We start from the raw sequence: 24707 nt of genomic DNA, 5'->3' as shown, positions 1-24707 counted from the left end.
CTTTCGCCTCATTGTGCACATGAGGGATGGTAACTTGTATAAAAAGGAGATGACCAATCTGAGGAGCATCACAGTGCAAAGCATCTTCCTTGAGTCAACAGCTGAAGAGAGCACCCGACACCGATATCATGAATACTCTGGTAAGTGTTCCATCATGCGATCAATTCTCCCACATTCTAAAGAAGCAAACGCATTCGTATAAAATCATTCATTTCAACCATTAAACATTCATTCTTCATATCTCTATTTATAAAATATCACGTTATAAAGACAGTGTTCTTCTATGGTTCTCCAAGAGATTTCTTATCAAGATAATTATACCTTCTGGTTGCAAAATTGTTAACCCTTTCTTATAATGGCACTTAAACCCTAATAAAACCCACACTTCATGTGATTCATTCAGAGTTTTAACGCTGCCAGTATTACAGTTACCTTTAGAGTGAGTGGGGGCTGCAGATATGGTCAACCATATTGTAAGGATTTCTTCACGGAGTTCACCGTCTCTCATGTCAGAAAAATCTTCAATTGATCTCATGAGCCAGAGGGAATTTTGTTATAATACTTAGGCGGGATTAAAATCCTTAGATGAGTCGGGACTCCAAACAGGCAGCCACGCTACCACTATAGTAGTATAGTATTACCCACCCTTAACATTTCCTTCGAGGTTTTCATAGTCTTTTTCTTACTACAAAATTCTCTTCATATTTTAATTGCTAGTGATTTCCAGTACCACTTTTAATTTAAAAAATATATTTATTCCCTGAAACTGCAATTAGAATATGGTAGTTAAAATGCGAATGGAGTAAAGAACTATGCAACTTAGGATCCTTATTTGCTTTTTAAAACTTATTCTTCACGATTTCAATAGTTTCTTGAACGCATCAAATAAGAACGATATTCAAAGAGGGAACATCCATGATTCATCCCCTATTCGTAGCATCCTAGTACCAACCTCTGAAGCTGTATTCCTCAATATCATATTCAGGAAGTTACTTCAAAAGTTATATAGCTCATATATTTGGAACCTCCAATTTTCAATAAGTTATTCAATCAATCAATCAATCAATCAATCAATCAATCAATCAATCAATCAATCAATCAATCAATCAATCAATCAATCAATCAATCAATCAATCAATCAATCAATCAATCAATCAATCAATCAATCAATCAATCAATCAATCAATTATATGCATTTAGATTTGTCATCCAGAGGGCAGAATCCCTATAAGTCGTTTACCTAGATTTTTCTTAAACGTTTCTTTTTGTAGATCAGTTTGGACAAAGGTGCTAAAGAAATCCCCCCTCCAAGTTAACATCTGAAGTCATTTGTTGAGAGAGACTAGCCACTACAGCTTCAATGGCCGTTCGTATTCTTGCAGCATGGAGAACATTTGGTAAGCCAAAGCCTTCTCACTATAGGCCATGACGATAGAGGAGTGGAAGTTAAAGGTGTCTACTATCAATAACCACGTCACTAGCGAGACAGCGGCCTCCTTTGCCCCCAGGAATTAACCAGGTACTCATTTTCGGTGTAGGCTGAGTGAACTTCCGGACTATGAACCTCCCAATAGCCTAAATTTTAGAAAAAAAGCTCGTTTCAAACGTTTTCCGTTTCCTAGCGGATAATCGAACCCACTTCCTTCCGGGTGAAATATGGGCGCCTTTACGTCTTCGTCTGGGCAGCTTCTATAGAGCACATTTCCCTTGAGAAATTTGCAATAGATAGGAGGTATGAGCTAAGGGTCCATCAGACGGGCGAATCACTATTCAACAGCGTCATATGCCCTCACTCCACATGAACACTGAGGAGAGGTTTGAAATTGATCGCTGACATTTGGCACGCAATCTAACGATTAGAATTTGTATAGGCTACCAATCCTTCTTCTACCCTACCGTCCGACAAACTGTACTGAGAGGGAATTATTTTCCACCAACGGAACCCGAGCCTGCTAACCACGGTCTTCATACCGTAAAAATATGACACTTTATTGGGCATGGCCACCAGGCAGGCTGAGTTCTATGAATTCAGATAACTTTAAAGTTTCAATCACTGTCATCAGTTAGTAATTACACTGCGAACTATACAATTGTCACGCATTGTTCACCACCGAAGAAACCTCATATTATGATGGTGCTTTATTAACAGCAATTCATGAGTCATCCTGTTTGGAGAAGATGATGGCGAAAATTGACTTATCTGATTTGTTGATCTCTCTCTCTAGAGAAAGTGTAAGAGACAAGAAAGCGAGATGAACGAATATGTCAATAAAATACAATATTTGCTTTACTAAGTGCAGTGCATACAGACACAAGATTAAATTGATTGTAACTTATGTTTACTTCTTTCGCAACATTGTTATTCCTTTCAAAAATAAATTTATACATTACATTTCGGTGGTGGGGTCATGGGAGGCGAATGGAGGAGGATAGGTTACCTAGGAAAATAATGGACTGTGTTATGAAGGGTAAAAGAAATAGAGAGAGGCCAAGACGACGATGGTTAGACTCAGTTTCTAATGATGTAGAATAGCTGTCACACTCACTAACTTAAAAAATTTGATTCGTAGAACATTTGTCACCAAACACAGCCAAACTGAAGTCCTTGTACAATAGCGATCATTTTCATAAGAACTTCACGACATAACAAACATATCACTTCGTCCGAAAATAAATGGCAGGAGTGGAAGAGAAACAGAGTGTAGAACAAATTATTGCTTTGTTAGAAATATCCTCCTTCGTTACATAAACAGTTAATCAGTACCGTTTAAAACTGTAATGTTTCAAGAACAAGTGCCACATCATTTTAAACTTAAATGAATACAGAGAAATCAAACTAATCTGTATCTACACTATTCAGTATCCGTTTGTCTCTTGTGCGAATTAACGTTTCAGATCGCCTGAAGACCAACGCGCGAAATATTAAATTGCGTTTCTGTCGGTACGTTTATAACGGGAAACCTACCGGAGTAAATGAACCAAACATTTTCTTTTAAATTTACTGTGTAAGTACCTACTCAAGGATCCCTGTTTAGTCGAAAGTGATGTCAATAGGTAAGAAATCCAAGAGAAATGAATGTCAGCTGGAACAGGCAGATAATTTGAAGTATTTAGGATGTGTGTTCTCCCAGGACGGCAGTAACTTATAGTAAGTGAGATAGAATCGCAGTTGCGATCTACAGTATTCTGTAAGAATGAAGTTAACACTCGGACAGAACTATCATTATCATTCTGACCTACTTTGCTTTATGGTCTATGTGGACTCAGGATATAGTATTCATAAGTTAGAAGTAACATACATGGAAGTAGCGAGAATGATTGCTGGTACAAACAGGTGGGAACAATGGGAGGAGTGATGTAGAGATAAAGGATATGTTAGGAATGAACTCGAAGCATGAAGCTGTACGCATAAACCGGCTTCGGTGGTGGGGTCATGGGAGGCGAATGGAGGAGGATAGGTTACCTAGGAAAATAATGGACTGTGTTATGAAGGGTAAAAGAAATAGAGAGAGGCCAAGACGACGATGGTTAGACTCAGTTTCTAATGATGTAGAATAGCAATGGTTTAAATTCATTTCTACATCCATGGTCGTTATCAGCTTGACCCTTATTTAGAACTCAACGTACCTCAGGCTGTGGGTCACTTTCTGTATTCACAATACCATCTTGACATTATTTTATTTTTATTAGGTTTTTGCCTCTTGGAATGTAGAGGAATCCTTTCCGGATTGGAAGATGACGTCATTTCCCGTGATTTTACATCCTTGCAGTTGGAAATGAGCCAGGTCTTGTTTACTTAGTCATGCCATTACGAGAAGGCTTCGTTCCATATTTATATTAGGCAAGGTAGCCCAACCATTTCGAATAAGGAAATCACATTTAATCCTCAAACGATGCGGTGAACATTATGGTGTCGTAGGGTCGAAAATGATATCCCTTTGGCATGACCATGAAAAGTACTTTATTTTGGTAACAGAAAAATTATCAATTATCTTTTAATTTTTCTTTCTTTCAAGATAAAGCAATACCATAAGAGAAATTATTAAGACAAAATTACAAGGTGAGAATAATTTAAAACAGCCTTACTTTAACATGCATTGAAATGAGGCAGAATTTTAAAAATCAATATTTTTGGTAGAAAATGTTGGAAACAGGTGATTCACATGCATGAATATAGAAACATAATATAGAGATTGATTTCACAAATGTTAAATATTCAAACCAAAATAGAAAGACTTACGGCGTTGTGGGGTCACTAATGGCACCGCCTGAAATTTGCAGCTATGAATAGAGAAAATATACGAATATACAATGCATCCTCTTAGCATATGTGTCGACCGCGTACTGCCAGAGATGTTCAGAGAATGGCCGACAGTAGATTGATAAATAGAGGAAGAGACGGAGGCATACTGTTTCAATGGAACCGAAAAAGGACCTCACAAAACCATTTTGAGTGTTATATCAGTTTAAATTTAGGGGATCCATTTACAGTTTGGATGTTACAGTTGCGTATATTGTTCATTATACAGGTCTATTCTTATGCCACTGCTTTACCGACGCCTTGGTGGGGCCGGGAATTCATACCCCACACCTTCTAAACAGGAGATCACTAAGCTGACCATTCAAGATTGCTTCAGAGTGTTTCGTTTTGAACTTTTATTATTTTATTGTGTCACTTTTCTGTCGATCGCAGCTGTACACTGTTTCAGGAAAGCACATTTTCATCACGTGTTTCCATTGTTTGTTCGCAGGTAATCCTTAGCGTTGTTCTGGCCGTCGCTGTGGCCAAGCCCCAGTTTGGAGTTGCAAGGCCGCAGGCGAGACCACAGCAGTACTCCAACCTGAAGGAGGTGCCCATTGTCCGGCAAGCCAGCGACATCACCCCTGAGGGTGCCTACCAGTGGAGGTAATACAACTTCTTTGTGGAAGGTTTCACAGACGTGTGGTCACTCAAATCTGATAGAGTACCATTTATCTACTTAATTTTCATCCCCATGAATTTACACCTACTTGAAAATTAACTCACGGGGGCAACCACTTTCTATCAAGCCAGGAATATCAGTTTTGATAGTGCCTACCATTTCAGGTACTACTAACAACTCTTTTTGCTTTCTATAGCTGAAAGATTTATCAACACTCGGTCTGATAAAATATACATTTTCCTAATCTCCCTTTTTTCCATTTCCAGTTCAATTACTGTAAATTTACACCGCTTCCTTCATATGACGTAGTAATTGACCACAAATGCTTTACATCATTCTTCGAACATTCTTACATACCCAACGTCATCGACCATGCAAATCACTGGCGTACAAATTTTCCTTCATCTGAGATGGTCATTCGCTGTCTTTATCTAGTTTGATGTATTCCAACTTCATTCATATCCCTCCTTTCATTTCTGTCCTTGATGACGAATTTTCTGGCATTCTTGTGACATGATTGGCTCATTGAATCCGCCTGTTCCTAGTTAGACACCTGTGCCTTTCTCCTTTCATGTCTTCACCTCATAATTTTCTTTCATTGATCCCGTGCGATGTTCTCCAATATACAGAATATTGTTTTTAAGATTATGTGAAGGGAAACACACTGTAGCTTCGGAATCCTGTCCGTAATCTCTCCTATATTTCAAGGCCTGATTCATTACTTTTATTTTCTTCACTGCTTTTCGCTGGTGTGGCTTATGCGTCCAGTTTTCGTCCGGATGCCCTTCTTGACGCCAACCCTGTATGGCGGGATGTATTCACTATTGAGTGGTGGTTGGTAGTATGGTGTGCCGCGTGTGAGTGAATAGGAGTGTATTAAGACAGACGCAAAGACCCATTCCCCGTGCCAGAGGAATTAATAAGCTTCAGATAAAATCCCCGACTCGACCGGGAATTGAACCTGGGGCACTCTGAGACTTAAGCCACTACGCCTGACATTCAGCAAGGAGCCGGGCTGAAAATATGAGTTTTCAGGGGTACTTAATCAACTTCCGAATTACTTAAATCCTCCTGGCAGTGAAAACCGACAAAGTATTTCTTTGCCCCCAGCAAATTACACTAATCCTCATATTATTATCAAGAATATTAGATTTACAGCAATTCCACCGAGGAAATACACTCTCTTGTGAATGTTTCAATGCTCACATATGAGCCAAGACGAAGTAATTGGTAATTCTATAGAGTATAATTGCTGAGGAGACATTATAGAGAATATAAACTTCATTCAAAAAAGGACCACAAGTACAAGAACTTCAAGCAGAGCCGAAAGTCAGAATACTGTACTTACCATATGACTAACATGCCTCCTTCTTGTTTAGATAAACTGTCTCACTACCTCAAGCTAGATTTTTCAGCTTCCTCTGTCTTTGTTTATGATGATCTACTTAAAGGACACTCCTTAAAATTCGTTGTATCCCATTGTGATCTTCACATGATAACCATCACTAACCTAGAAGTATTGCCCATTCTGTTACATAACCTACCTGCCTAGTTCGGAGTCCTGTTCAAGGCAATTACTTCGACTTTTTCCACCTGTAAATTATAGTACTTTACGATATGTCGTTTATGTCTCGCAGTACAGCTTTCTATGTCTGTACTAAGCTGCTAATGTAATGCTGCTCATCTGTCTGGCCAACGACTTCACACAGACAGGGAGTAATTGCTCGCTGGATTGTCGGCATAAGACGTTCCTTGGCATCTAAAGAAATCATTCCAGATAATTCATCCCAGCTGCAAGTATTCCAGAATTCAAAGATTGATTCACTTCTCCAACGAAAACTCTTAATAGTCACTAGCAGCCCTATCCAAGCTCTCGAAGTAATATTTTTATGGAAGGAGATTAATAGGAGGGCAGGCTGGCCGAGACGGGCATCATCCGGAAGGTCGCGGATTTTATTTCCAGCCGTGGAGTAGAAAAATTTAGAAACTGGACTCCCACTTGAGAGAGGTGCAAGTCTGTGAAGTCCAATCAGCCTGCATAAAAATGAAGGCTACGTTAATTGTTGAAGACAAGAACGGCCAAGCATAGAGCTAACCACTCTATTCTGCTTAGTGTCGATGTTACAAATAATGGAAGCGTTTACTTTCCACATCTCCGAGGATCTTTCGAGGTGTGTGGATATGAATGTTTTCGTAAGTATCGAGTTGAAGGTTATCACCTAGAGGAAGTCCGGCTCCAAGGCTAAATAGTTAGCGTGCTAGTCACAGGGGTCTCGGGTTCGATTCCCGGCAGGGTCGGGAATTTTAACCATCATTGGTTAATTTCTCTGGCACGGGGGCTGGGTGTATGTGTCGTCTTCATCATCATTTCATCTTCATCAAGACGCGCAGGTCGCCTACGGGAGTCAAATCGAAAGACCTGCATCTGGCGAGCCGAACATGTCCCCGGACACTCCCGGCACTAAAAGCCATACGCCATTTCATTTTTACCTAGAGGAAACTTTCTTTCTTTCTTTCCTGGTCTTTTATTCAATTACCTGGGGTAGTTACTACTGTTGGTTAAGTCGGGTTTAACCACTGGATGCCCTTCCTGACGTCAATCTCAAGTTGAGGAACGTATTCAATACTGCGTGTTTCTGTGGTGGTTGATAGTGTGCTTTGTTGTATGTAAATTTAATAAGATGTTCACAATCACCGAGTCTAAATGCGGCTAAAATTCTCGGCATGGCAGTGAATCGAACCAGAGGACCTATAAAACGCGACAATGCTGTCCATTCAGGCAAGAAGCCAGGCATCTCCAGGAAGAAGTTATTGATACGAAATTCAGAAGTTTTGAAGATTTAGTATACACTATTTTGGCATTATGTCTTAGAATTTTTTTTTAGTATACGATACATATTTACAATTTACGCTGTACAACTCATCTGTCATTCAGAGATGTTTTCCTAAAATGAATGAATATGTATCGAAGCTAGATGAAGAAGCCCAGGGTATCTTTTATGGTATACATAAATACATACAGTGTGGCATATTCATCACGCATTTAAATCACCTCGGCTTTGTTGCTTACTGCAGTATAATATTTATCTCTTCATTTCAGCCTGATCCTTCCTCCGATTTCAACTCTCCATTACCATTTAAAGATTGGGAACATTGAACGCAAGGTTTGATGGCTAACCTGACCTTCTCGTTATTTCATAACCTGTATGTTGTCACGGTTTCACTTCCAAGGATGGCTGGCCTACACGCTCATTCACTGGAGCACCGCTCCAGTACAAAACATAAACATTTTCGTCTCATTTGTATTCCACCGGAGAAAACCAGTTAACTAACTCAGGTGTGGGTCATCGTAATTATAGAAGAGTTTGCGTAATGCGTGCGTTTTATAGTAACTCGATGCATGCAACTTAGAATGACTGATGGGGCTAAAAATAATATCCGTGTCTGAACGCCTGTACGAGAAATTATTATCTTAACCTTCACTCGAATAATACATCGCAGTATTTTGGTAGACTTTTATGATACCTGAATGCTGTCATTTGTTCGGACATGATATTAAGGTAAAATAAGGTGTTAGCTTCTCAACTAGCACAAGGCGTAGATTTAACAATCTACTGTAATCCCTGTAATCTTTCCAGGCGGTTCACAGTCGATCCACCAACATTAAAAAACGAAACAATCCGTTAAAGCCATTTAATTGAATAGGTGTCTACATAGATCGGGGGTTAGTTCTTTAATAGAGCTGCCTTATTTAGTCAGAGGTAGAGTGTCTGACTCATGATCCGAAGTTTGGGTGTTCGTACCAGGTCGCCGAAGAAGCCGATTATTTTTTGAAATCTTAGCAAATTCACGTCAAAATTGTTGGCATGTTATAGACCTCTAAGCGAGTTGGCTTCGCGATACGTGTCGTATAGCGGTTAGTTTGCATTCAGTAGCCAGTTGGTTTTGGTCCCTACCGTCGGCAGCCGAAAGGATAGCATACAAGCTGGAACTTCCTGGTCAAACATTTCAGTATACCCCAATTATGGTTTGTCACACTCTGGTTCACTACTAAAGACTGCATCACAGTTTCGAAATATTGAACCATTGATCTCTGCAAAGAATCCTTTGGTAAACATTTCCAATATAAGTTTCTTAATTTTCTATGAAATAAATAGGAGAATTCAGCATGATATGTGAAAAACGAAAGGTCTCAGTGGTTAGGTACAGGTGTCATAACTTACATATTTTCATGGGAAGAGAGCAGGGCTTAGTGGCTCAAGATGGCGGGTTCGATCCCGGCTCAGCCCGGTGATATTTAAAGAGTCGGTAGATTTACTAGCTTGTAAAAGAACTCCTGTGGGATAGCATTTCCGACAGCTTGGCGTCTCCAAAATAGTAGTATCTAGTAGTAGTAGTAGTAGGTGGAGGAGGAGGAGGTATTTAGTGGAACCTAAAACCAGTAATATTAGTATTAAGGTATTAAAACTCTTTAGGTCTTTTCAAATATGAAATTATCAGCGTTTCACCGCGGTGTGGCAGCTGGCTCGTCAGTTGGACTGCTACACCTTTCCAGCACTCTGGTGGCTAGTGCATCGTTAAGACACTTTTCTTTTTCATCTCATAACATGAAGGAGTACGGCGGGCCACTTGGTGGGTGACGTCTTCTCTCTGGACAGGAGATGTGTGACGGTGATTTTAGGTGCGGTGAAGTATGACAAGGGATCGACTGTGGCCTATAAAAGGAACTGTCCTGGCATTTGCTTGACAGCAAAAAGGGAAACGACAGAAAACCATTCTCAGGACTGCTCGGTCTTGAGACACCACTGAATGTCTCCTTTGTGGAACAATACAGTGACAGTGCACTAGGGGAGGTATGCTTCCACTTGTATAAATGCCTGCCTTTGGCTTCTGGGAACCATAATTTAATTTTATCGATTTCAAATGCTTTATTCGAGCACTTTCTTGGCTTGTTTGTTCGTGCTGTCATAATTACAAATATATATATATTCATGTGTACTGTTCTTTTTTCCAGCTACGAGACCGGTAATGGTATCGTTGCCAACGAGCAGGGATACCTTGAGAACGCTGGCAACCCCGAACTGGAGGCAATGAACGCTCAGGGAGGCTTCTCCTACACTGGTGATGACGGCGTGCCCATCAGCGTTACTTACACCGCAGACAAGAACGGCTTCGTGGCCCAGGGCGCTCATCTGCCCACTCCTCCCCCAATCCCCGAGGCTATCCTGAAAGCTCTGGACTTCATCGCCAAGAACCCACCTGCTCCAGAAGGCCCCAGCTCCTTCCAGAGACCCTCCGCTAACCGAGGTTTCGGCCGCAAGTAGAGATCTTCATGCAAGCCTAGTCCATGACTGATCATGACGCCGACCTGACCACCGTCACACTTAGGTTCCGTCTACAAGGGCAGCAGTCGGACAAATGTCTGCCCTCTCTGTGCTAAGCAAGGGGAATACTTTTTCCTTGATATGTACAAATTACATGTATTAAACTATTCCTTAGACGAGCATAGATTTTAGGTCTCGATAAAGGGGTTGATTGTATATAACAAAAGAAAAAAGGTGTCTCTCTCTCTTCAAGCACACGGGCCAAGTGTACAGAACGACAACCATGTGATATCTTAAGACGACAATATTTGCTTCAGCCAGTAACACAGGAAAGAATAATTTCCGCTGAGACAAACTTGCCATGTACTTTTCGAATGGTTTTTATGTGACGAGTGATATAGTATTATATTTTTTGTATTCTAAGTGAAATAAATATACGTGCAATATATTTTTTTTTTGTTTTACTAAGACCAGACCACTCCTTCCATCCTTTAACTACTGTATAAGGAAAATTAATTTTTATTCAGAAATATTGTTAGCTTTGCCCCAGCCATAGTCTTGCAGATATTATATTGGTTACTACCTGAATGGTTTCATCCACTCGGTACTACCACAAAACCTAGTAGCCTATAGCAGCGGGTTGCGGAATATTTTCGTTTTGAATTGGAAATATACTAAAAAGAAGAAAATAATTTAGACAAATCTGCAGTAGAAGATGGAAAAAGGATATGGTATCACAAATAAATTTTGTAACAAAAAGTGTCTATTTCAAAATCTTACAATAAAGCACTACACGACAGTGGTGAAACCGGAATGCTTATATGCAAGTGAATGCCTGGTACTAAACTGTAGATTAGATAAACTTAAGGTACTAGAAAGGAGAATCATGAGGAAAATCTTAGGACCTGTGAAAACAACAGAAGTATGGAAATTAAGATCTAATGATGAAATAACCTATACAGGAACATAGAACACATAACAGAAACCATAAGAAAAATGAGATTGCAATTTTTCGGACACATTCACAGAATGGATGATTCCATATTAACAAAAAGGGTTTCCAAGTACCTTGGGGACAAAAAGGCAACAACTAACTGGATTCAAGAACTAAGGACAGATTTAGAAAGAAAATATAAGAGAAGAAGAAACTATGGACAGAGAAATTTTTAGGAAGATGGTAGTAAGTATGGAAGGATTCCAAGGAAGATTGAACAAGAAGTCTGGTGCGAAGTGGTCCGAGGACAGAGAACAGCATAGTGAACGGATGAAAGAATATTGGAAGGAGCGGAAGAGAAAACAACACAGTATGAAGAACTGAAATGAAATTGGCACGTGGTCCTTAGCAGGTCTCATCGGAAAGAAAAAGGAGAAGAAAAATAAGTTTAAAACGAATGGATATACTGTGTGATCAGGGAAACAATATCCATTAAAGTACTCGCACTAACAGATAAGTTATTACACATCTCTGAAATTCAATTATTCCCAAATTAATTTCGTGCAGGAAAATGCCGACTCATTTCCGAATGTGACTGAGTTTTAGAGGAAAACACTTCAGGGAAGTTGAAGGATATAGCAAGTGTATAAGAACATCATCGGGAACAACTACAAAAATGACATCAGAAACGGCCGCAAATGGATTGAACATCCTTTTATGGTAGGTACCACGAGCGTATCCCTTGACTGCAAGACCAATTGATCGATCTTTTACCGAGCTCGATGGCTGCAGTCGCTTAAGTGCGTCCAATATCCAGTATTCGGGAGATAGTGGGTTCGAACCCCACTGTCAGCAGCCCTGAAGACGGTTTTCCGCGGTTTCTCATTTTCACACCAGGCAAAACCTGGGGGCTGTACTTTAATTAAGGCCACGGCCGCTTCCTTCCCACTCCTAGCCCTTTCGTGTCCCATAGTCCCATTAGATCTATCTGCGTCGGTGCGACGTAAATCAGCTTGTAAAAAAAAAAGATCTTTCGTGTAACAGTAGACTAAAGAGTGTTATTTCACGACAAGCCCTTGGAAATGATTTGAACACAAGCTACTTGTATGAAACATATTTAAACAATGGAAAAAATAGAGACAAAAGCAAGCCACAAACTTCTCATAGATGTTGATTTGCGAACGGCTTTGTCTCAACTTGAAGTGAGGTGGGATCATCTCTGCAGGTCCCATTTACGATTTTACTCTTCCCATTCAACACTATGCATTCTTCCTAGAAATGGATAACATAGTAACGTGGTTTTTATTGAACTCAGATTGTAACATAGTAATATTCAATTCATTTCATTTTGCCCCATATTAGAATACGTTAGTAGATACAATCTTTAGTTATAAATTTGATATCTTTCTGTTATTGTCTACTCTCTATTTATCCTATATTTTTTCATCAATAGTAATTCTAATTAACTGTGCTATTGCTACTCCTCGTGTGCTTTAATCGCATTACCTCATTAACTGTCATTGATCATCATGATATTTGACATTTATGCTGTAAAAATCTAAAAATTTTATTTAGTTAAGTGCAAGAGAGGGCCAAGAGCCCTAACTTTGTCACTTTATAAAGACACAAATAAATAAATAAATAAATAAATAAATAAATAAATAAATAAATAAATAAATAAATAAATAAATAAATAAATAAATAAATACCCCTTAGTCCCGTTTCTTCATACGATGTTGGGGATGAGATGAGATGAATTTATATGACATGTTTTATGGCCGGATGCCCTTCTTGACTCTACTCTCACTTGAGGAGCAAATGAAGATGAAATGAATGATGGTGAATGAAACTGAGTTAGAAGGAATCAGCTGTGGCCTATGAATAGGACATGCCCCGACATTTGCCCGGAAGTGAAATTGAGAAACCACAGAAACCCATTCTCAGGACAACCAACAGTGAGATTCGAACCCACGCGTCTCCAAAATACAGAGCTTGGCTCCATAGTCGTAGCGTGGTCGGGATAATATCTGTAACCAAGTCCAAATACATTTGCCTCATTTGCTGAAAGTAGGCCTGTTATTTCTATTAATCTCTTTAATATAGTTTACCTAATTTAAGTGGATTTTAATTGCGTTGGTAGGGTGGGGTCAGGTCGCGGAACATTTTCTACATTCTACTTCAAAAGCGTCGCGAGTTGAGGAAGGTTGAAGAAATCTGGTCTAGAAGATATTAGCTTCTAATCTCGTTGTCTGTACACACTCAAGATTGCTATCGCTTTAGTCTAGAGAATATCAGTGCAGCTCACTATCTCAGCAATCTAGGGGAAAACTTAGTTCAGTTGTCGTTGCACACTCGGAACTGTAAGAACTGTAGTCTACGGCCAGGGAAATAACTAGACTAGTTTCCGCCCGGGGCAAGAGCTCACCTTATCGCCCTCCATTTTCTACACCGATCAACCAACCCAAAATCCTCCCCGACAGCACCTGATATCGCCATCGCACAGTAATTCCCCTGTTCCCTGTTTTTCTTCAACTTAGATGCTAAATGCTTAATTTCAGATTTGTAGTAATTTCATTTTTCGTACAAGAAAATATACCAAATTAATTCCATTTCATTGATAATCTGAAGTACCATGTTAGGTATATTCTTTCACATTTATAATTCGCTGCAAATGAAAAGGTTTATTGAACGATATCGCGATATTTGGGCTGAATCAACACAATGCTGTCTTAGAATAGGTTATTTGAATATTAGCATGTACCGGCGGGTTCTCCCACGTTTATTTATGCAACCATTCGATGTTTTAAATCCATTTAAAAGCAAAATAAAAAACACATTTTTTGATACACACCATTTTTACAGAAATTCCAAGAAATACATTACTTTATTTTTAATTATATTGTTACTTTCAATGCTTAAGATACCGGATTGGAGGATGGTACAAATAATATTAAAACAATATAAAATACCATACATTTAAAAAAACCTAGCCTTTCCCTATGGAGCTTCCGGATAAACTATATTAAGTGCCCTTCCATTTGGAGTCAATTGCAAGATGTTTAGTGTGTTTGCTTTTCCAACTCTAGAACAACCCGCATACAGTTGACTATGGGAAGAGCACAGTTTCCGAACATAGAGAGCCACAACTTCAAGCGATTGTCCTTGTGCCTTGTTGATGTACTGTACATAGTGAAACTGGAACGAACGGGGAACTGCAGACGTCTAAACTGAAACAGTATATCCGAAGGGATGATATGAATCCGAGGAATGAATACTAATTCACCCGTGGCATGTCCAGTGATGATGGCATCTATTTCTGGACTGAGGATCATGTTCCATTGCAGATGGAAGGATAATTGGAGCCCCAACTGTCCACTGCAAGATGTTCGAGGGTACTCCAGGTTGCCTCCAAGTTGTTCAAAAGCTCTGTCATGTAGATGGCAGCCTCATGTGTATGGCATGTCGCGTCGATACACTTGTAAATTTGTAGAACACCAGTCAATTATTGTAAAAGTCGCTTGATGATGACGTTGACAGGTTCATTTCTTGGAGCAAGAACTGGTCTTTGACACAGGCATGTGTGATCGGTGAAATACTACGCCCATGTATGTTGAAAAGTTCAGGTCTCTTCGTGCCGTAGATTTAGCTGAGCATCGCACACATTCTCACAGACAAACACTTTCGGATATCAAGAAGTGAATATGGTTCCTCGTGTCGGGGACCGAAAATGACTTCCTATACCATGGACTTATAATGACATCTTTTCTGATATACAGTATGTATTACTATTCCTTGTTTATTGTTTTCTATCTTATGTACTATGTTATTTCCTGTAAATAAAATACAAGATTATCGAGCGAGTTGGCCGTGTCGTTAGGGTCGCGCAGCTATGAGCTTACATTCGGGAGATAGTGGGTTCGAATCCCGTCAGCAGCCCTGAAGATGGTTTTCTGTTATTTCTTATTTTCACACCAGGAAAATGCTGGGGCTGTACCTTAATAAAGGGCCAAGGACGCTACCTTCCCAATACTAACCCTTTCCCATAATTCCGTCGCCGAAACCTTCGATGTGTTAAAGCGACGTTAAAGAAATAGCCAAAAATATATTGTGTTAGTTGAAAGAAAATACGGTTTACGTTTTGTTGCTGGTATAGTGTAAAATCGCGTATTCTCTGATATTGTAAATAAATGAGATGAATATCGGGAAAACAATAAATAAATAAATAAATAAATAAATAAATAAATAAATAAATAAATAAATAAATAAATAAATAAATAAATAAATAAATAAATAATTTTTTATATAAATTAATGAACCTGTATATCAACATTCTTAGCACTGGTTCCATATACAACATAATAAATTGCCTTTCATAAAAAAATAACAGGTATGTTATACACAAAGAATAATGCTGATATTTTTTAAAAGGAATATGAAAGACACTTATCTATAGCATCACTGGAATTCCTTTGTTTTTCTTCTTTTTTATCGGTATTGTATTAACTAACTGAAACCCGGTCTCTTGAATGTCTTTCTTACTTTTTTTTAAAGCGTGCATTCGAATAAAAGAACGGCTTCTCACGAAGCAACTTGTAAGCTCATAAATTTCGGGGAATTTTTTCTTCAGGATATCCGTAAGGTTTGTGATGATGTCAAAACCCTCTTTCAGTTCTTTCCCGTAGTAAAATTTGAAATCTTTTTCCATCGGCACTACTGTGGTGTAGGCTGCATCAAACTGTCTCTAGACGTTTTTGAAATCTAATTTCCACTCTTAGTATGTTGACCTGTTTTCTTTACCCTAAAAGCTATATAGCCAGTGAAGTCTTCAAGCAGCTCATCACGATTCTTGGTATCGCGACTGTCCTCGAGCTGTTTTACTAGCTCTTCAAGGGCGTTAACGAACCCTTGCTCATCCTCCAATAAAGAACAGGATGTCATGGGCTCAACGCTGCCCTTTTTTTAATGATATTTGTTCGTGGCGTCGACCTCTGTAGTTCTTTGGCCACTACTTTTACTACATGATAGGAATCTGCGGGTAAGTGTAATTGCGGAAGTATAGAGTGTTGAATGTGAGGAAAGGAAGGTTAAGGACGACACAAACACTCAGTTCCCAGGCCAGGGATATTAATAGTTTACAATTAAAAACCCCTGACCAGGCCGGGAATCGAACCCGGGGCCGCCGGGTGACAGGTGGACGCGTTGCCCCCCGATATTCCAGTTTTGATCGGCATGTAATATATTTGGACGTAATGTTTCATAGTCTTCTGGAGAACAATTGGAATTTCTTGTCGCCTCGGAAGCACTAGGGCTAAAGAAGCAATGATTTCACCTTTTGCGTCACAGCTGTCGGAAGAGGATGGTCATAAATTCTTCCGAACCCTCGAAGCTGAGAAAGATAGCTTTCGATAATGTCTTGATTACTTCTGACACCATTTATTTAAGCCAGTGGCTTTAGGGAATGCATGAAAGTGTATGTTTCGTTCCTTCGCGTGCCTGCTATGTTTTGTGCAGCCTGCACTCTCATTACAAACCATACTGAAAAGTGTACACTATTACTGATTTTTACGTTCTATCACATGACATAAACACACATGTTTTCTTATATACCACATATATGTTGCTATTGTGTATTATTAGCACCTCACTTCTGCGTGCACAGAACTACCTCTACCTTATTCAGGGCAGATTCAACGCAAGGGTCCTGCGTGACGTAACAGCTCTGCTTTGCTACTGCGCACCTCTCTCGTGATCCCTACCTTGTATTCTACGTACCTTGGAAAAAACTGTTGCCTTTTCAGGAGATAACTGTAATACGATGTTTGCGGAGTTAGATAGGTCTTCTCATAATAACGTTTACTCAGAGTTGTAAACCTTAAGTGGGAATAAATTAATAAGTATTGTGTGTCCTCATGTGTCATATAACTGTCTACAAAATGGTGTGGATGCCCTTGAATTTGATATACAATCAATTGTGCTGAAGATTTACGATTATTTCAGCACATACTCCGTAAGAACTAAGTTGCTTAAAGACTTCTGTCATTTCTTGTAACAATTATTTAAAAATTTGTGATATCTAAAGCCATTTCTTTTCAGTACCTGTTGGGTTATTTAGACTGTCGATACTAATGATGAATAAATCAATTTATAATCTGTCTGAAAAAGAAAACATACGTTAATGGAATTACAGCTGAAAAAGGAAAAACTTAATTAAAATAGAATGTCTCTCTCTCTCTATCTATCTCTCTCTTTATGTGTGTGTCTGTCTAGTGACCATTATACAGTCCATGTGAGTAGCCTTTTCATCCCTTTGCCATTTCATGATAGCAAATATCGTATTATGTACAGTATTAGCAGTATAGGAATTATATAATAATAATAATAATAATAATAATAATAATAATAATAATAATAATAATAATAATAATAATAATTTCGTGTGGCTATTTTTAGCCGAGTGCAGCCCTTGTAAGGCAGACCCTCAGATGGGGGTGGGCGGCATCTGCCATGTGTTGGTAACTGCGTATTATTGTGGTGGAGGATAGTGTTATGTGTGGTGTGGGAGTTGCAGGATGTTGGGGACAGCACAAACACCCAGCCCCCGGGCCATTGGAATTAACCAACGAAGGTTTAAATCCCCGACCCGGCCGGGAATAGAACCCGGGACCCTCTGAACCGAAGGCCAGTACGCTGACCATTCAACCAACGAGTCGGACATAGGAATTATAAGCGGCGAGATAGACTTAGCACCATCCGTGTGACGTCACAGCTCTTGGTAGCAGGCTTCTGTATCAAGATGGTAGCTACCTATCGAGTCGGCCATGATCCTACCAAACGTAAGGCGAAATTGCCGTTATAGTGTGATCTGGAAACCTAGTTCCCAAATACATTTACTACGTTCTTAAGGCATTTCCCTAAGATGAACATGGCATTTCCATTTTACTCGATAATTGGATTATTATCCATAACATTAGGATAAAGTTAGATTTCAAGAGGGCGGATTGTGGTAAACGGTCTTCTATAAGAAGTGGAATTAGAAATAATAATTTACCAAAGCAGATGTTAGATAAGTTCCAACTTCTTTGAAATCATATAAGAAAATATTAGATAAGCAACTGATAGGGAGTCTGCCACCTGAGCGACAGCCATAAATGCTGATCAGTGATTGATTGATTGGTTGATTGATTGATTGATTGATTGATTGATTGATTGATTGATTGATTGATTGATTGATTGATTGATTGATTGATTGATTGATTGATTGATTGATTGATTGATTGATTGATTGATTGATTGATTGATTGATTGATTGATTTGGCATTTGCGAAATGGTTGGTTCAAACCACCCTGGAGGCAACCCTGAAGATGGTTTCCCCTTTTCACACCAGGCGAATATCGGCGAAGTGCTTCAACTAAGGCCACAATCTTTTCCTTCGCAGTCGTAATCCTGCCCTATCCCTTCTTCACCATAAGACCTCTCTGAGTCGGTGAATAGTAAATCAGTAAAATGATATGTAGAAAGAAAGAGGATCGCAATAACTGGGAGATGTATGTAAAAATTAAAATAAAAGCACTTATTTCAATCGTGACTATACGAGTAGAAGTAATCATGAAACCGTTTACATCCGTACACAATGATTCATGTGGAAGTACGTGGTTGAGAAACTGATAGTTTATGATCCGTATTACAAGTTTATTCATCTACACAGAATCAAGAGTATTAAAAAAAAAACATTCGTGTATGAGAGGAAGGATTTCCCCTTTCTACAGCACCCAGTGCGGAACCAGACCTGATAAGCAAGCAAGTAAGCACTTCTTTCTTGTTCTGATGTTGTACAGCCGCTGTATAAATTTACATTCTCTCTATATTATTTAATTTAATGTAATATGGAACCTAGTTATAATGTATCTGGCTTCTGCCTATTTGAATCTTACATTATGTCACAAACCATTAGCTGAGCTTACCCTAGGTACTCCACAAATTGGACGCCCCAGATATTTTCTCCCACCAAGCTTGTAGCGAATAATTTTCTGTAACGATTTTCCAGCTTTCATTTCTTGAACATGGCATTTCAAGTTACTCGATAATTAGCTAATAAATTATTATGAGCCGGTTATTTCGTACAGCACGCCCTCCTTTTCTGTTACCTGGTGTAAAATAAAAACATTAGGAATGTTGTTTATTTAATGTCTCTTCAATTTCCAAAGGTTTCTGAGACGAACGATGAAGTCAGAATTTTGTCCCGCAGGAGTTATTTAATACGTCGAAAGCCAACGACACGGAGTAATTGCATTTGAACATCCTTAAATGCTACCGACTTCAATCGGCATCCACCCTGTTGCCTAAGGAAAAGAAGTACAATGTTTAATCGAATAGTGATGGTGGTGATGATTATTGTTTTAAGAAGAAGTACGACTGGGCAACCATCCTTTATTAACACTAATCAAAGGGAAAAACTAAAGGGGCATGACACTTCTAAAAAAAGGTATTGGCCAAAGAAATACAAAGGCCACGAAGGACGTGAAAATGAAAGACTCCCTAGGCCTCCACACGTGATACCGACCGGGTCGGAAAAGAACAAGAGTTGTCGTAAGAAGTGACTGAAAGGGCCCCGCCGATGGCTCTTGACTTGGGAGCGTGGTTTGGTGACCACGGGGCCCTTAATTGATCCCTAGCATTGCTTCCACTTGTGCCAGGCTCCTTATTCCCAATTCGACCTCCATTCCTCAACTCTTGTTCTTTTCCGTCCCCGATGTTATTAGGTTTCAAGGCGTAGGGAGCCTTTCAGTGTCACGCCATTTTTGACCCTTGTCTTTCTTTTGCCGATACCTTTATTCTTGGAAGTGTCACACCTCTTTCACTTTCCCTCCGATTAGTGTTAACAGAGGATAAGTTGTACTTCCTCTTAGAACAATAATTACCACCACCACCACCACCACACCCTCTTAGAACAATAATTACCACCACCACCCCTAGCCCTCCCCTATTCCATTGTCGCCAAAGACCTATCTGAGTTAGTGCGACGTTAAAATCACTAGAAAAAATAACTGATAAAGGGTCGATCAAACAAGAGGAAAGTGATGAACTTGACTTTGGGAAAAAGTTGCGAACTCATACTTAGTGATGGTACATATGTCACCATTCCACACTTGGAAGTTCAGAGCCTCTCTAAGAAGTCGTCGTCCATTTTTTGTCACTACTCACGACAGACGCCAGCCGCGTGGTGTAGGGGTAGCGTGCCTGCCTCTTACACGGAGTCCCAGGGTTCGATCCCCAGCCAGGTCAGGAAGTTTTACCTGGACCTGAGGGCTGCTTCGAGGTCCACTCAGCCTACGTGATTAGAATTGAGGAGCTGTCTGACGGTGAGATACCGGCCTCGGTCTAGAAAGCCAGGAATAACGGCCGAGGGGATTCGTCATGCTGACCACACGACACCTCGTAATCTGCAGGCCTTCGGGCTGAGCTGCGGTCGCTTGGTAGGCCAAGGCCCTTCAAGGGCTGTAGTGCCATAGGGAAACTCACGACAGACAGTACCACTAATGAAAAGTTTTCATTCCTCCCCCTAAAGGAGGAGGCGGGCCTCTTGGTCGGTGACGCCGTCTCTCAAGCCAGGAGATTTGTAACGGAGAAGGTGAGAGGGTTGACGGCCGTGGCCTAGAATAGTAACTGTCCCGGCATTCGCCTTAGTGCAGGAGAATGGAAAACAACGGAAAACCGTTCTCAGGATAGCCAACGGTGGGGACTAGCCCCTCTCCGTCTCCCGAATACAGAGGCGTAGAGCCACGGTAAAGCCGTGGCCACATCTCCTCTGCTCGGTCGGCCGGTCGGAGTACAGAGCTGCCGTAGGCACTCCTGGGCCGAGAGACACACTCTGCAGCCAGCGACCGGACAAACAGGAGATATTCTGGATACATTCTGTCTCGCTCCCAAGGAGTACGTGATATGGTATTACATTAAAGACAGTATCTTTGAACTATCCTTTGTATGTTTCAAATGTAGTGTACCGCTACTTTGCACTTGCAGAAACCTTGTAGCTATACAGTCGACATAAGGGATCAGTGGTTGACTTCCACATCAGAGCTTGGCATAGGTAGTCGAATTATTGAAGGATGTCAGAACTGATGTAGTGTTTATCCAATAATTTTAAATAATATACACCCATAAATGCCTCAACAAACATTCGATTTCTCTGACATCTGCTAGAGTAAACTGGAATGTCTAAACTGATATGCACCAAGCTGCAGTCGCTTAACTGAGGCCAGTATCCAGTATTCGGGAGATAGTAGATTTGAACCCCACTGTCGGCAGCCCTGAAAATGGTTTTCCGTGGTTTCCCATTTTTACACCAGGAAAATGCTGGGGCTGTACCTTAATTAAGGCCACGGCCGCTTCCTTCCCACTCCTAGCCCTTTCCTGTCCCATTGTCGCCATAAGACCTATATGTGTCGGTGCGACGTAAAGCAACTAGCAAACTGATATGCAGGCAGCCTAGATGGTGCCAAATTAAAAATGCCTGGACACATGGCAGTTGAGGTCATACGAGATGATGATGATGATGATGATGATGATGATGATTATTATTATTATTATTATTATTATTATTATTATTATTATTATTATTATTATTATTATTGTTACGGAGTTATCCGTGGTAGTTAGAGGTGAAAGAAGGTGCGGACGGGAATAGGTCTCAACTTACAAAATTAAAGTTAATTTAAAACTTTAACAAAGGTTATATTTTCTTTTCCAAAATCAACAAATGATAACAAATAACAAGGGTGTAACAGGTACCAAGTAGCAGATCAACAATTTAAGAAATTACAATTGTTACAAGATTTGGGCTTCGAGCTCCAAGATTAATTTCTGAGCTCTCAGCTCACCACCACAATAGCTAAAGGGCAGAAAACCCCTAAGTACGAGGAGCACTTGCTCCTAATTACAATGTTAAGAGGAAAAGAGCAGACCCGCTCTCACTTTCACCAGCCTATCAAAGGCTATAACAAACTCCATTCCTAACTGCCCTTAAGGCGCACATACAGTGAAACAGGGGTATCTTGTACCCAACCTACAGGGCCTTCACATGAAGAAAACAAACTTTGGGTTAATTAAATGGCCCAAAAAACCAAATTGACTGGAGGCGTAGCTTGCACTCCTACATGAAACTTCGTAAAGCCTAGGTGGCACTCGGCCAGTTATACAGAGGCTAATTCCATACTAGGGAGGTGACTAGTTGGCAAATAAGTTTAAGACTTTAAGAAGGAAGAGAAAAATGGTTACGAAAACATAGTCACCTCAAATTCAAAATGAAGGGGAGTTCGAGAGGGTGAAGCACTCTCTATCCCCGCTTTACAGATTTGTAATTTATAGATAAACAGAAAAGAATTTACATTTTAAAAGGGTAGTTTACATACTAAAGGTTTCGAACCCTTCCCGAGAGTTAAACTGCTGAGCTAGCAAGAACTGAAGATGTTAACAGGCCATTACCTTGTAGATGAACTGCTGCTTGGAGAAAGAGGCGCTTCCCGCCCCCTGCTATATATGTTCACACACTGCGAAAGATGTTACTGAAGTGGCACCGAGACAAGAAAATCAGCAGTTTATATACCCTCGTGGAACATTCGAGACCTTTCAAGAATGAGTACACACACCCCCCTCAACTTTATTGGATAGCTTAAAGCAACATCTCCATATCGGAGAAGACATACGTTATTGGTCAAAAATTAATTAGAGAAATTCGGGATTGGCTAAATTCAAAACAAGCGGGTAGAAATGATTAATGTTGCCAACCCACAAACCACAGAACAAAATTTAGTAAGGTCAAAAACTTATGAACACAAAACTTCTTCAAGAAGGTTCATTACTTTGCAACAGAGTGCGTAATCCTAGGGTTTTCTCTGTAGAGACATCTAGAAGAGAATGTCCACACTTCTTGATACGGAATAAACAAACACAAATCAAAATAGACACAGTTCAGAACACTACAAGATTACCAATTTTACAGTAGTGACATCTTTTAAGAAATAGTAGAATTACTTCAGTTTTCAAGGTTCCAAACTTCTCCTGTAGAGGAGTTTAAATTGGCGCAATATTTGAGTGAGCGGCATGGAGGTGTACCGCCCGGTACAATTATTATTACTATTACTATTATTATTATTATTATTATTATTATTATTATTATTAATGTACGGTCGTTAGGACGTCGTTCTTCTGTTCTCAATATACTGTAGCAGGTTCGATCGCGACTGAAGTCGATGGAATTTGAGGGAGTTTCAAATGGACAGCTCTGTATCGCTGACACATTAAGAAAATCCTACGAAACAAAGTGTCAGTACCCCGAAACAAACTTATGATTTATTTAAATTCATTTCAACAATTGCTGATTGCCAAATACCAAAGGATACCATTTTCTTCCTTTCTTTATTTCTTACTTTCTTTCTCTTTCTTAATCCCTTTGGGCTCCAGGGTTGGTTTTTCCCTCGGGACTCAGTGAGGAATCTCAACTCTACCGCCTCAAGGGCAGGGTCGCGAAGAGTTAAACGGTTGGTCGTGGTATAAACTGGGGAGGAGGACCGGTACCTCGTCCAGGCGGCCTCACTTGCTGTGCTGAACAGGGCCCTTGTGGGGGGGAGGGTTGGAAAGATTGAAAGGGATAGCCTAACAAGAAGGAAGGAATTTGCCAGGAGAAGTGGGAAAGCACGAAAAAATACTGCAAGGAATGCTGAAGAAGGAATACCCGAGGCTGAGTGGACCGCATTCCAGCTCTCGTGCCACTTTTCAAACATCGTGGCAGAGACGGGAATTGAACCCGGGCCTTCCGGGGGTGGCAGGTTATCACACTAACCACTACACCACAAAGGCAGACAGAATGCCACTTTCAATTTTAAAAAGAAGTTATAAACTGCTTGATAAATCTACATCTACTCAAAGTTATAATTAACAATATGAATGATTCCACAGAATATGTGATGAACTTTTCATTGTGCGAACAGCCACTACTTGGCTTAGTTGCTTAGGAATCCAAAATATCTTGCTGATATTCAGAAATGTTCTGGGAATAGTTCCACGACTGCCGATCATTAAACTAATAATAATAATAATAATAAGGTTATTTGCTTTACGTCCAACTAACTACTTTTACGGTTTTCGGAGTCGCTAAAGTGGCGGAATGTTGCCCCGCAGGAGTTCTCTTACGTGCCAGTAAATCTACCGACACGAGGCTGACGTATTTGAGCATCTTCAAATACCACCGGACTGAGTCAGGATCGAACCTGCCAAGTTGGGGAGAGAAGGCCAGCGCCTCAACCGTCTTGAACCACTCAGCCCGGCTATCATTAAGCGTATTATTATTATTATTATTATTATTATTATTATTATTATTATTATTATTATTATTATTATTATTATTATTATTTTAGCCGTATAAGTTTGTAGTGACTTTCCGAACGCTCTGTACTACGACACCGAACTCCACCTGTTGGCAATGTATGAAAGTTATTACTTCAAGCTGTGCCCTTCACTTTCACGTACGC

The 24707-nt window shown here is 40.0% G+C and overlaps 1 protein-coding gene across 1 annotated transcript; it reads left to right on the top strand.

Annotated features, from left to right (window-relative positions):
* The first annotated feature begins 1 nt into the window (after position 1).
* Positions 2 to 10694, top strand: LOC136868113 (endocuticle structural glycoprotein SgAbd-8). The gene is made up of 3 exons (XM_067144754.2): positions 2 to 140; positions 4752 to 4906; positions 9937 to 10694. The coding sequence occupies exons 1-3, from the start codon at positions 129 to 131 to the stop codon at positions 10244 to 10246; spliced, it is 477 nt and encodes a 158-aa protein (XP_067000855.2). The 5' UTR covers positions 2 to 128; the 3' UTR covers positions 10247 to 10694.
* The last annotated feature ends 14013 nt before the right edge of the window (positions 10695 to 24707 follow it).

The sequence above is a fragment of the Anabrus simplex genome, chromosome 1, assembly GCF_040414725.1.
Source record: "Anabrus simplex isolate iqAnaSimp1 chromosome 1, ASM4041472v1, whole genome shotgun sequence".
Classification (NCBI taxonomy): domain Eukaryota; kingdom Metazoa; phylum Arthropoda; class Insecta; order Orthoptera; family Tettigoniidae; genus Anabrus; species Anabrus simplex.
The sequence above is the reverse complement of the archived record's forward strand: the minus strand, read 5'-3'. Positions and strand labels throughout refer to the sequence as shown.

Coding starts and splice junctions, on each gene's coding strand:
- LOC136868113 (XM_067144754.2), top strand. Junction 4,907..9,936: donor GAGGGTGCCTACCAGTGGAG/GTAATACAACTT, acceptor TCTTTTTTCCAG/CTACGAGACCGGTAATGGTA.